At 41.0% G+C, this 14,255-nt stretch overlaps 1 protein-coding gene across 2 annotated transcripts in view; it reads left to right on the top strand.

Annotated features, from left to right (window-relative positions):
- The window catches only part of PTPN13 (protein tyrosine phosphatase non-receptor type 13), a 1,949,788-nt gene that overhangs the window by 809,416 nt on the left and 1,126,117 nt on the right, over window positions 1–14,255 (top strand). For both annotated transcript variants that reach the window (XM_044079819.1, XM_044079818.1), the window contains one exon: window positions 6,137–6,319. In XM_044079819.1, the coding sequence (XP_043935754.1) occupies window positions 6,137–6,319 (183 nt within the window). The remainder of the gene's footprint in view (window positions 1–6,136; window positions 6,320–14,255) is intronic.

The raw sequence follows: 14,255 nt of genomic DNA, 5'->3' as shown, positions 1-14,255 counted from the left end.
TAGAAGTTTGCTGTGACAAAGTGTGTCGAAGGCTTTAGACAAATCTAGAAATAAAGAAGAGACTAGTTTGCTTTTATATCTAGCTTTATTGACAGTATCTAAATAAGTTAGAAGGACATTGTTAGTACTGTGGGAAGAATGGAAGACAAGTTGCATAGGAGAGAGGAGTTCTTCCTGTAGGAGATATTCTAGAAATTGTTTTTGAATACATTTTTCAAATGTTTTGGTGAGGGAGGTAAAATTGCTGTAGGTCTAAAGTTACTAATCTCTGTTAAATTTCCTCCTTTGTGCAGAAGGATAATGTGTAACTTTTTCCAGAGAGAGGGAATGTGGGATTCCTAGGTTGACTTATTTATAAGGATTGAGACAGGGTAGGCAGTGCTGTTGGCTGCTGTTTTTAGGTACTCGCTTGGAAGGTCATCAGCTGAAGAGCACAGTTTTAGTTTGTTTAAGAGTAGGTTTATATTAGATTTGGGCACAGGTTTGAAGGTAAAACTGGATGTGGTGATACATGGTTATTGGGCAGGGTTGAGATTGGATGTTGAAGAATCCTTGGTTAGAGATGCTATACTATCTATAAAGTAAGAGTTGAACTGTATTGCAGTTTCAAGTGATGAGTTACCGGGAGAGGGGTTTAGGTTGAATTTTTGGTCAGGCTGTAAGATTTCTTTAATGGATGTCCAAACTTTTTAGGGTTATGTTTAGTATGTGTGAAGTGTGTAAAGTGGAAGTATGGATAAGTGGTTGGGACCGAATTGGAGAGATGTTGAGACATATTAATGAGTCATGACAGGAGGAAAGATGGCACTGTAAGAGGAGAATAGAGGATAAGCTGAAGAATAGCATAATTAACTACAGGAATCTGTATTTTATAGCTGTCAGGTAGTGGGGAGAGTAGTGATGGAAACAATAAGTTGCAAGGCAGTAGGAGATTTGGTGAGGATGGATTCTGAAAGCTGGTAGATGATAGTTAAGGAGAGAAGTATATTCTATTAAGAAGAGAGTTAGGTTGTCCTAGTATCTTCGCTGGATGTAAGGGGTAGAGTGTTATGGAAGGCTAGAGTTTAATGATGTAGTCAAAAATAAGATGAACTGAGGGTTTATTTGAGAAATGTAAAAGGTGCAATGGGGAATAGATAGGTATTATGGAAGGGTTGTGATTAGGAACGTATATAGTGGAAATCAGTATGTAAAGGAGAAAGATAATTGTTGATGGGGCTAAAAATTAAATGCAGGCAGGGAAGTAGGAAGCGAAACAGAAGTGTATGTACAGAAGTAAGGGAGGTTGTTGGAATAAGATTCAGAAGTGAAATGTGTATGTAGGAAGTAGAATTTTAGAGTAAGAGGGAGTGGGTGGGAAATGGGGGTCAGGTAGGGGAGTGAAGCAAAGCAGAGTGCAGTTGGCTGAGCATAGTGGACATCTCACTCTCAGGTCAAATTATAACTGAGAGCACTCAGTTTATAGCCAGTAGATAGCAATTAACAAAGAGATATGAAGTAAAACAGGTTTTCTCTCATTTCTTGAGGCTAAAAATAACTGGCATATGCAGTAGTCTACTGGTCAAGTAAATGGGACAGTGTCCAACTTAGCAAGAGGTCCTTCAAGTGTATGTATTATTTCACAGAGACTTTCAATCACAGAGCAGGCATGTATTTGACTGATTAAAGTTAATACATAGCAAGGGTTCTTCTTGATAAATGTGCATATATTATACAGTGGCAAAATTCTTAGTAAATGTGTAGGAGTAGGGCCTTGTGGCAGATATCCTGCAGTACTGAGGTTAGATGTAGTGACTGCAGTCTATTATGCAATGACAAAATTCTTAGTAAACTTGTAGGAATAGGCCCTTGTGGCATAGCGCCTATAGTATCAATGTCAGACATAGTGACTGCAGGCTATTGTGCAATGGCAAAATACTCAGTAAACTTGTAGGAGTAAACCTTGTTGCAGAGCTCTTGCTGTATCGAGATCAGATGTAGTGAGTGCAAGCTCCACTCTGTGAAGGAATATAGTGACTGAGTGGCTTTTGAGCCCTCTGTGGCAGTTTTTCTATACCAGTCATCCAGAAAGTTTTATTTTCTCTGTTTGGAACTTTTGACTGTAGTTACCCGCTACAGAATGTCCATCAGATTGTGATGGAACAGATGCATACTCCCCAAATTAGTTGATTTGTGAGTGAGCTTTCTAAAGTAGGTCTTATTACCCTCTCACATTCTTCCTTTATCTGGATGATCCATTCAGTGGCTGCAGATGGAATCTGCTGGAACTTAGACAAATATATATTTCATATCCTTCTTTGCTGTCTTTTATACTGTGTCTTACAGTTTTTACGCATATGAATTTTTGTTTACTTTAACCCACAGATGTTTTCTGTTCCTGTCAGTTACAGACACTTTATTAGGCAGGTACACCTCAGATGTCTGATTGTTGTAAAAATGGTCACAGTAGCATATTTCAGCTTGCTTTACACAGATGCACACTAGTCCTGCAAAACCCAATTAACAATTGTTTAACTAGTTTGTAACAGCGGTGTTGACCATTTTCATTCACAGACAGCCTCTGTCATTAGCAAATTAAAAATAGTAATATCAATAGCAATGAATTTGAAGTTTATTTCTCACAAACACAGACATAGCCACAGAAAGGTATTCCAACTTGCTTCACACAAATGGACATTAGTCCTTCAAAGCTAGATCAATGCCTATTCAAACTGTATAAATGATAAAAGGATCAGCTACTTTCATCCATAGACCAGCCCCCTATCAGCAGTTACACCCACATTGTTGACGTTATATGCCTCAGATGCCTAATAGTGATAAAACTAATGGTCATGTACTTAAGCTTTGTTTCTCACAAATATGGACCATGGTAAAGTATTCAAAATTGCTTCCGAAAAATCAAAGTGATCCTGCAGACCCAGAATGCTAAACATGCAACAGCAATTGATCATTTCATCAATAGAAAGCCCCCATACCCAGCAGTTATTAGATGTCTCGGTAATAAAAATAGAAAAATAAAATAAAACCACAGTAATGTAATCAACTCCACACAGTTTCTTACCAGCCACAGTCAATTACTCCAACATCTGGTTGTGAAGAATCTGTCCACTGCCCCCAGCAGTCATGTTCCCTGCCAAGATTACAAACTGTAGCTTACAGCTGGTTGTCTTTCCACCATGGCCATCACATCTAGCTGTACTTTACCATTTAAAAAATGTGGGTTTTCTGCTCCTTGCCATGCTATGGCCTCGACTATGAATCAGGTAGCTTGTGTAGGAAGGAGCAGAAAGCTTGATATTAGAGTATTCAAAATGGGGTGTACAGTGCCTTCCCAATAAGGCTGCACTGCTGCAGCTGCTATAAACAGGGTACAATAGGTTATTTATTTATTTAAAGAAACACTGCTGCTACCACATTTTTTCGCTTTCAATAAATAAATAAATAAATTAAATGTCAGAACAAAACACTTAGCCAAGCCATTTGTTGGGAATCCCTCCCAGTCAGTTCCAGTTCATCACTGTACCACTTACTGTATGTATACACTTCAGTATATATATGTGTATAGATATATATATATATATATATATATATATATATATATATATAATAGATATGTATACTAACACATCTATATATAATATATATATATATATATATATATATATATATATATATATATATATGTGTGTGTGTGTGTGTGTGTGTGTGTGTGCGCTTGTGTGTATGTGTTTATAAACATGTATATATATATGTATATATATATATATATGTATATATATATATATATATATATATATATATATATATATATATATATATATATATATATATATATATATATATAAAATGTATGTATGTATGTCATATTCCTTGACATGTCAAAAGCCTTTGACGCAATCTCCCACCAAATCCTACTAAATAAACTATCATCCCATGGCCTCAACACAACAGTCTTGTCCCTGGTTCCATAGTTATCTCTCTAACCGTCAGCAAGTCATCAAATGGGAGAACACCCTGTCCCCCCTTATACCCATCACTGTTCGTGTACCCCAAGGATCCATACTTGGCCCCCTTCTTTTTACAAGTTTTACTAACAACCTCAGCTCTTCAACCCAATTAGCCTCCATAGTTGAATACGCCGATGATTTGACATTAATCTGCACAGCCCCCACCTCCCAGGACCTACAAACAAAAATGGAAAAATCTTTCCAGGACATAGAAAACTACCTCACTATACATCAACTCATACTTACCGCAATAAAACCAAGTTAATTGTCTTCAATTACAATAAACCCAAAACAAGTCTGACTCCATTTTCTGTCCTTTCCACAAATGGAACCAAGATAAATCCCACCAGCCAAGCCAAACTTCTAAGTGTCCAATTGATGATAACATAAGGTTTGACAGCCATATCTCCCTCCCCATCAAAAAAGTCCACTCCAAACTTGGCACCCTTTACAGCATTAATCCTTACCTACAGACAACGCCAGACTTGCCACTGCCCGCACATATACTCTCCACCCTCCTCTACAGCTCCTTAGTATTTACAAACATTCATAAATCTGACCTAAATAGTCTGGAATCATGCTACAACAAAATCGCCAAGTTTGCCACAGGTCACCCTTACAGAACCCACCACTGCTCTGTACTCTCCCCCAACTTAAATGGTTAGCACTACCAAACCTTCTAACATCACACTTGGGTTATCTGCCTGCAGGTATCCAATGTCGGCCCGAATACCAGAGTCTTGGGATTTCTGTGTCGGATGCTGTCACTTCTTCCATGATGTCATATCTTTCTGTCCATAGCCCACAATATAATTCACAAATGTAACAACTGCCCAGCACTCACCAATCTAGTCCAACCCAGCAGCAATCCTGTAGCTCTAAGATCCTCAAATAAACTATTGTTAAAGATTATGCAAGCCCACAACACACAGGGCAGTGCCCTTTTTTTTCCCCATAAAATTGCCAAACTGTGGAACACTCTTCCTCAACCTATGGCTAAAAACCCCAGCACTCATGAGTTTAAAAACCTCCTAAATGAACATCTAGCAAAACACTGCCTCTGCTCCTGCCATACTCCTGGTTAAACTACCTACTATGTACTCCCTTACATTACCCTAAATTTACTCATTCTCACAGCTACAATTATTAACTGCTGAAGGTGATCTTGATTCTACACTCAGTTTCAATTAGCAATGTATACATATATACTGCTTTGTGTTTAACAGTTATGTAGACTGCATTTCTCTACCTTGCAATTACTGTATCACACTGTTCTCACTATTAACTCATGTGGCCAGTTTTTATCACTAACTGTGCCATTTTTTGTTAAATTTGTTAATTTATTTGTTAATTTATTTGCTAATTATTGTTATATAACTAATTTCCTTACTGACTTACTTTGTACATTGTTGATTAATACATGTTCAATTTGATTGTTTAATAATGTCTATTTGTATGTATGGAGCTCTTCTTCCTGGGCCTTCGCTTATAGTGGGCCTCATGCCCAGTCGGACATTACCCGGTAAACAAACAAAATAAGTAAAATAAATAAATATATAGTTACATATATATCTATGGATACATAGATACGTATACATATAGATACAGATATGTACATATATATACACACAGACACACATTGCTGTTTGTGAATTCTGCTAATTTCTTAGGCTGAGTTGTAGCTGAAAAATGTTCAGTTGTCCATTCCACGTACCCAGGTTAACAACTGAATAAGTAAAAAAATAAATTTCCAAGACTGATGCATGTTGGGTTTGATGAGGTATTCCCTTGGCAGTAGTCCTCATCTGATAAGTTGTTCATTAGCCGTTATATCCAAAAGTAACTTCTCAAAAACAGAAGCAACATTTCTCCAGCAGGGAGAATCGTTAATGTAGGGAACTCCAGAACACTTTTGAAAATTTGGTGTATTAGAGTTTTATATTATGGCATAGCATAGTGTGCAGTATTACATGTGAGTACAGGACTGTATGACTTAAATATCAGACATAAAATCTGCATTTTAAATACTTTATGCTGGTTAATATTGCATGTTTTTGTTTCCCTTTGTGACACTGAGAAATCAGAAAATTCTTTGTAAAGTGTTACGTTTTTTTTTTTTTTGCTAACAGGTGTGCCAAAAACTGCAAGAATACGGAGTTCATTTTTACAGAGTAATGTCAGAGAAAAAGTCATTGACTGGAATAATGTTGGGAATTTGCTCCAAAGGAGTCTTTGTATTTGAAGTCAATAATGGATCTCGGACGCCTGTTCTTCGTTTTCCATGGAGAGAAACAAAGAAAATATCTTTCAGTGTATGTATGCATATATACATGTGTGTGTGCATTTTCCTCTTTGTATTTGAATGGTTAAATTTCTGATGTTCTTCGTGTTTCTCTGTTGCAGTCATCACACTTGGGTTATCTGCCTGCAGGTAGCCCTCAGTCGGCCCGAATACCAGAGTCTTGGGATTTCTGCGTCAGATGCTGTCGCTTCTTCCATGACGTCAGGTCGTCAGGGGAATAAAACAGGCAGCTGATGCCATTACATCAATCTTTCCTGCTGAGAAGGAGCCTGAAGCAGAATCAGTTCGCAAGTGCCAGTCGTCCGATACCTGAAATTTTAATTTTTTGAGTTTCAAACCAGAAGTCGAAAAAGTTAACAATTGTCTTGCCTGTGGAAAGCAAATACCTCACAGAGATTTTCATTCTTACTGCATCACCTGTTTAGGCCCAGACCACGATGTCCCTCCCTGTCGGTTTTGTGCCTTGTTTAACACCCGAACCATTCATCGTTGGGTTATTTTTGTCGCTAGATTCTTTTGCTCTCATTCACCTGATGCCCGCTTCTACAGATTTGCACTCCTCTGCTGAGACCAATTCGGAGTCCGGTATGCCGCGAGATGCTTCTTCGACTATGGAATCTGCGGATGTCTCTACCTTGGATGGGTCCGGAGCTGCTGTGCAGGCACTAGCTTCTGAGGGTGTATTCCGACCTACCGATGTTCGCATTAAACTGACAACTTCATTTTTAGTTAAAACTACGGAGGTTCTCAGGCCCAGAGTACGCACTACGCCTAGAAAACCGACGATCAAAGCGCATGCTCAAGCTCCCATGTCACAAAAACAAATGCTTAGAATGGCTGAAGACCTTATCACCCTAATTAGGGGAAGCCAGCCTTCCCCTGCTAAGAGACAAAGAAATTAGTTTCTTTCTGATTCTACAGACCAGGTGTCCGATGACGCTGACCTTTCTGATTACCAGGGCATACCCTTATCAACCTTTGAGGATTCTGATGTGGAGGAATCTATTCCCTCTGCCTCCCCTCCAGAGGATTTTTCATTTGGTGAAACCTTGCATTTCCCCTGGGAATGCCAGGAATATCCTCAGTCCAAAAAGAGACTCTGAGAATTTTTAGAGTTGCCTCAGCACAGGCCTCTAGCTATACCCTGTGTCCTGGATGTTGTAGATGATGTCTTCATGGAATCCAGTCTTACTCCAGACACTTTTCCACCGGCCCCTAGAAAACCTGACAGGTACTACAGAGTACCTGATTCTCACAAATTTCTCTTTAAGAATCCTACTGCGGATCCAGAGACCATTTCCCAGGGACCTAAAGGGATTAAAGCTACTACTGCCAAAAACCCTTCTCCTTCAGACAGGGATTCCAGAGCTTTAGACAAATGGGGTAAGAAGGTATATACCTCTGCAACTCTTGCCATCGGGGCATTGAATTGCCATTTTCACACGTTGAAGTACCAGCAACATATTATGGAACAAATTAAACAAAAATTGGTGTTATCTCCAGATTGTGCAGAAAGTAAAGATTTACAAGAGTTAATGCATTCTGCAAACCACGTTAGTAAGCATACTTTGCAGTGTGTCTTTGGTGCCCTAGAAGCATCTTGCAGGGCTGCAGTCACTGGGTCTGTACTGAGAAGGCATGCTTGGCTGAAGGAACAACCCTTGCCAGACTATGTCAAATCAAAATTACTAGACGCTACTTTAAATCAGGACCATTTGTTTGGCACCAAAGCAGAAGAGGTTCTTAAAAAGATGGAAGAAAAAGCTAAATCTATGCAAACTGTTAAAGAATTCTTACATTACAAGTGCAGACACCTAGATTCAGTAGGTATTGGCCTTCTAAAAACTGGTCCTTTCCAGCCCCTTCGAGGCCTTCTCAGTCCAAACCCAGGGGAACCAGACCACCAAGACTACAGTCTCAGGGTATGCAGAGATCTAAACAATGGAGTGCTCCCACCTCAAAAACAGGGAGTGGCAAGCCACCCCCTTATGGGAAAAGTTCACAATGACTTTTCAGTTATCCTTTCCAGCCCTGCCCAATTACTTGCGCCTCAAGGAGGAAAACTTGCCCTTCATGCCAAAAACTGGTTGTCCATTACTCAGGACCAATGGGTTCTAAACATTGTATCCCAGGGTTACAGATTCTACTTCCATTCCCTGCCAACCCCAAGCGGGTTTCCAGACCTTCCTCCAAACCAGTGGGCAGAGGCTCAAAAGCAAGTACTTTCCCTGCTCACTATCAAGGCCATTCAACCTGTTCCAGTAGAACAAAGGGGACAGGGTTTTTACTCCAGACTGTTCCTGGTGCCCAGAAAAGAGGGCTCTTGGCTCCCAATCCTGGATTTATCCATTCTCAACACTTTTCTGGTGGTCCCAAAATTCAGAATGCTTACCCTGCAACAGCTTATCCCTATGCTAGCCAATGACTAGACTTAAAAGAAGCTTGTCTGCACATCCCCCATAAGGGAGTCTTGCAGAAAATATCTACGCTTCAGGGCAGGCCCTATGCACTATCAGTTCTCTGCACTTCCCTTTGGCTTATCTAGTGCACCCAGAGTATTCACCAAGTGCCTGGCTCCAGCCATTGCATACTGCAGGCTGAGAAATATCCAAACTTTCCCATACTTGGATGATTGCCTGATTCAGGTGGACAGTCAGGAATTGCTACTTCAGCCCCTGGCATTTGTAAAAAAGACTCCTATCTTCATTGGGGTACACCATCAATGAAAAGAAATCACAACTGGTGCCCAGTCAAAAAAATGTATTCTTGGGAGCAAGCTTGAACACAACTTCCCAGATGGCATTTCTCACTCCAGAAAAACAGGTCTATTTGAACAACTTTAAACAAATGGCCACCAAAACCCAGCTATCTGCAAGGAAAATACTGCAAGCCCTAGGGTTCATGGTCTCATGCATTCTGCTAATTCCATATGCAAGACTGCATATGAGGAAGCCTCAATAGTACTTAAAATTCTTTGGTGCCAACATTCCCAGGACCTGGAAACAGTCATTCCTATCATACCTCGTCTAAGGGCAGAGTTCCTTTGGTGGGCAGAAGCATGCAACCACAACAAGGGACTGCCTTTCACTCAACCACTCGCCGCCCATATCCTGACTACAGACACATCAGACTGTGCATTGGGGGCTCACATGGCAGGCAAATGCATTCAGGGCAAGTGGAGCCCAGGACAAATCCTCCTACACATCAGTTAAAAGTGATTTTAGCTGTACAGTATACTCTGACAGCCTTCAAATGCCTAATCCATCCAGGACAGCTGCTGATAAAAGCAGACAACACCACAGTTATGTGGTACATAAACAAGCGGGGGAACCCATTCTTGCCCACTCTGCAGGTTAGCCATGGCCCTGTGGAACACAGCCTTGAGGAACCAAGTGCATCTACAAGCTCAATTCATGCCAGGCAAACAGAATTCACTGGCAGATGACTTAAGCAGAAATCTCCTGGAGCCACACGAGTGGAAATTGGAGCTCAACAACTTCAACCTTCAAATCCAGAGGTGGGAAATACCGGAAGTGGACCTCTTTGCATCCCCTGAGAACCACCAGTTGAGCAAATTCTGCACCAGGAACCCTCGCAGCAGGGCCTGGAAGGTGGATGCCTTATCCTTCAAATGAGAAAACCTCTCAATTTATGCCTTTCTCCCTCTACCCCTCCTCTCAAAGGTAATACTCAAGATCAGACAGGACAGCCCAAAGGCATTTCTTATTGCCCCAGACTGGCCATGCCAGCAATGATACCCACTCTTATGCAGTTTGACAACTGTGCCACCCTGGTACTTTCATCAGACACCTTCCCTGCTGTCTCAGCAGGAGGGACAGATTTTGCATCCACAGCTGCAAACCATAAACCTTACAGTCTGGCTTATCCCCTGAATACTCCACCAGTAACCCTCAGCAAACAGGTGCTGGACGTTATTCTTGAGGCCAGAAGGCATAGTACTTGGAAATCCTATGCTGAAAAGTGGAAAATATATTGTTCTTGGAATCAGTCTCAATGAAAGGACACAGCTGTGCCCTCCTTACCCCAAATCCTTGATTATCTAGCAGAGCTACTTCACAGAGGTCTGTCCTTCTCCTCCATTAAGATTCATGCCTCTGCCATCTCAGCTCATAATAATACTGAGCCACCTCTATTCTCTCACTCTCTCATCAAACAGTTCCTGAGAGGGGATTACAACTTCAGGCCCACTAGGAGAGCACTCACCCCTGCCTGGGACCTTAACTTTGTACTGGAAAAGCTCACTCTTCCCCCTTTTGAACCTGCGGCTTCAGCAGAGTTAAAATTCCTTTCTTGGAAAACAGCCTTGCTTTTAGCCATAACCTCACCTAGAAGAGTGTCCGAGTTACAGGCACTAACGGCTGTGGAACCCTTCATTATTTTCCATGCTGACAGGGTTTCCCTCAGGACTAACCCGTCCTTTATGCTTAAGGTGGTGTCCAGTGTGGCTCTAAGTCAAGCCATCCATTTGCCAACCTTCTTCCCTAATCCTCAAAATAAAGGGGAAAGGATCCTGCACTCCTTGGACGTGCACAGACAGCTCAGGTTCTACCTTGACAGGACTAAACCTTTCAGAAAGTCTGACCAGCTGCTAGTCAGCTTTGCTACAGGGCAGAGGGCAAGGCCATTTCAAAGCAAACCATTTCTAAATGGATAGCACACTGCATCCATTTCTGCTACAAGCACCATAGAAAACCTACCCCACAGGGGATCAGAACACATTCCACTAGGGCTACTTCCACCTCTACAGCATTTCTCAGGGGAGTCCCTACCAGGGACATCCTGGAAGCTGCAACCTGGAGTTCTGTACACACCTTCAGCAAGCATTACCACTTACCTATTTTTTCTAAATCCAGAGCTGGATTTGCTACAACAGTTTTACAAGGCCTGCTAGCCAGCCCTAACTCCTCTTGACGGCCTCCACCCTTCTTCAGCTTTGGGAATCAACCCAAGTGTGATGACTGCAACAATGAAACATGAAGAACATAGTACAGTTGTGTACACTTACCATAATGTAGATGCTCTTGTGTATTCACTGTTGCAGTCCTGGTTTCCCTCCCTCCAGCTCCCTGTTTTTCTCTGTCCTTTCTACCTATCCTTTATATGACCATTTTTTATGGCAGTGGTATTTACTTTTTACTGGTGGTATTTCACACCATGTACTAGCTTCCTATTCAGGGGGTTCCTGACATCTGGGGCAAGAAAAACTGATATAATGGCTTTGGCTGCCTGTTTTATACCCCTGACGACCGGACGTCATGGAAGAAGCGACAGCATCTGATGCAGAAATCCAAAGACTCTGGTATTCGGGCCGACTGAGGGCTACCTGCAGGCAGATAACCTGTGTGATCACTGCAACAGTGAATACACTCGAACATCTATATTTATGGTAAGTGTACACAACTGTACTTTAGATTTGTCCCAAATCTGTATAATTAATTACAAAGTGAATGTATTAGGTGGACTCCAAGTTACTGTTGTTTTTTGTTCTTGACATCGGTTGCTAGCATAATTTGTTTTTAATTAAGCACTGCTTAGTTTTTATTATTTAGTAATATGTTACATTTCAGAAGGATAATGCTGTTATTGAAAGTATGTTAGTATAGCAAATGTGTTTCATTTATGAGTAAGGCTGGAATGTTCTGGTGACATAAGGGAAAAAATTTGACTGTTATATTTTTTGTTTGCATTCATACTGGAACACATTAGCCTGTGAGTGCATCTCTGACATGTTATTTGAGGACAGAAACATGAGGCCAAAGGCTAACTACAGCCTAAGTACAAAGCATAGGAGGTTTACTGTAGCTATTAATTTGTTTCCTGTATTGGTTGTGTTGCTTATCTGTATGTATCTTCTTTATTTTGGATTTCTGTTTCTTTTACCCTTCCCATTACCTCATGCTGTACATTGTCCTCAAATAAAGCTTAACCTCCATTCATTTTTTTCCAATGGCAGTCAAGAAACAGCCGGATGGTTGTTGTTCTGTTAGCTAAGGCTGAGTGATGTACCTAAAACTTAATTATAAATGTGATGAGCATTTTGCCCAGTATAGCTGCTTCCTGTTAGAAGGTAATGAATCTTAAGTGCATTAGTTCCTCTGTCCCAGAGGGTAACGAATCTCAAGTGCATTGGTTCCTCTGTCCCAGGTCATTATATCCCCCACCACACATTTCATCACTCTTGCATCCGTCCAGTTTAGTCTGGTAGTTGCCCACACTATATTAAGTCTTTGTAAGGATGAACCTGAGCAATTTGAATCTTGACTCAGTCTAGAAGTCATGGCTATCTGAGAAATATGGCTTAAGCCCAGGCTGCCACAGATGCTTACATTACTGTACTTTTTGCTGTGACCAGTCTTGCCAGAGGTGTATGGATATTTTTTTTTCATTTTATTAAGTTCTCAACTGGTACTGTGTTATCTAGATTGTAGTGCAGAGAGCACTTGGTGAGCCTTGTCCACACCTGACCTTATCATGGACTGACATTGCTAGGTCTTTGCTGCCCAAACCTTTTCCTGTAAGGCTACAATGAAGAAAAAGCAGTGAATGCAAGATCATATACTAATCATATTGCATACAGACACATATCAGATTGGGATATAAATGTATATGTTAAACATTGGGTATCATGTAGTACATACTGTGAATAAATGGCAGGTGTAAAACACTTTTATTTATGTGGGGATCATGCTTGTTGACCATCTAACTGATATCACCATCTCTTCCCATATGTTTCCTAACTGGGCAAAACCAGATCACATTGTGGCATAGCCATCACACAGAGAGACATCTGATGACCCTACCTTTTCTCTGCAAGGAGTGGGTGTGCAGTAAGGAGATCAGAGGACTTGTCACCCACTTCCCCTGACCATATCTCCATAGTCCAACTTATCTTTTTTTTTTCTCCAACTTTTTTTTTTTTTTCAAATATATTTGATTGAATTCCATAGTATTTATACATAACATCTTAAATAACTATGTACACTATTTACATTAGCCTGACACTATAACAGATCATCTGAAGTAGTTAACTTCATTTGGTCTGCAACCTGTGGGATACGGATCCGACCTTGGATCCGAGCCGGCAACTTTACAAAGCTTAGATCTGAGCTCCTAGCTCCTCCCCTTGCCCATAATCCCCTGCCAACCCTGACTGACCTCAGATCTAGTTTGCCCAGCAAGCACTATAGTGTAAAACTAACTACATTATCGGAATGGTACATCACTATATGACATGAAAACACATCTGAAGGTCTGGGGGACGGTTGCAGACAAATGAAGTTTACCTACTCAGATGGAACGTTATGGTGAGTACATAACTTCTTAATCTGAAGTAGTTAACTTCCTTTGGTCTGCAACCTGTGGGACAGAGTCCCCAGCTACCTAAACCTTGGGCGGCCTTCATGGAAGGATGTTCCGGAGCACTGCGGAGCCAAAAGAAGTTCTCCCTCTGGAGGTAATGTCCAATTTATAATGATTGATGGAAGGTATGAGATGAGGCCCAAGTGGCTGCTGAACAGATATCATCCAAGGAAACCCTGGATTTAAAGGCGGCAGAAGTAGCCATAGCCCTAGTTGAATGGGCATGAACTCTTTGAGGTGCAGGCCTGCCGGAATTTTGATACGCTGTAATGATACACTGCGAGATCCATCTCGATAAGGAAACTTTCAAGACCGGTTTACCTATATTAAATTTGGCAAAGGAGACAAACAACTGGTCAGATTGTCTATGACAAGATGTCCTATGAATATAAAATCTAAGTTGTCTGTGTACGTCCAAAGAATGTAATTTGTACTCCCCTTTGTTCTTGTAGTTAGGAAAGAATACCGGCAAGTTGATAGATTGGTTGATATTAGATTCAGAGACTACCTTCGGAAAGAAAGAGGGATTGGTCCTGGGGTAAACCCTATCCTTGTGAAAGGCTAAG

Source organism: Protopterus annectens, chromosome 8.part0 (assembly GCF_019279795.1).
Source record: "Protopterus annectens isolate FY-2018-M chromosome 8.part0, PAN1.0, whole genome shotgun sequence".
Classification (NCBI taxonomy): Eukaryota; Metazoa; Chordata; order Ceratodontiformes; family Protopteridae; genus Protopterus; species Protopterus annectens.
The sequence above is the reverse complement of the archived record's forward strand: the minus strand, read 5'-3'. Positions and strand labels throughout refer to the sequence as shown.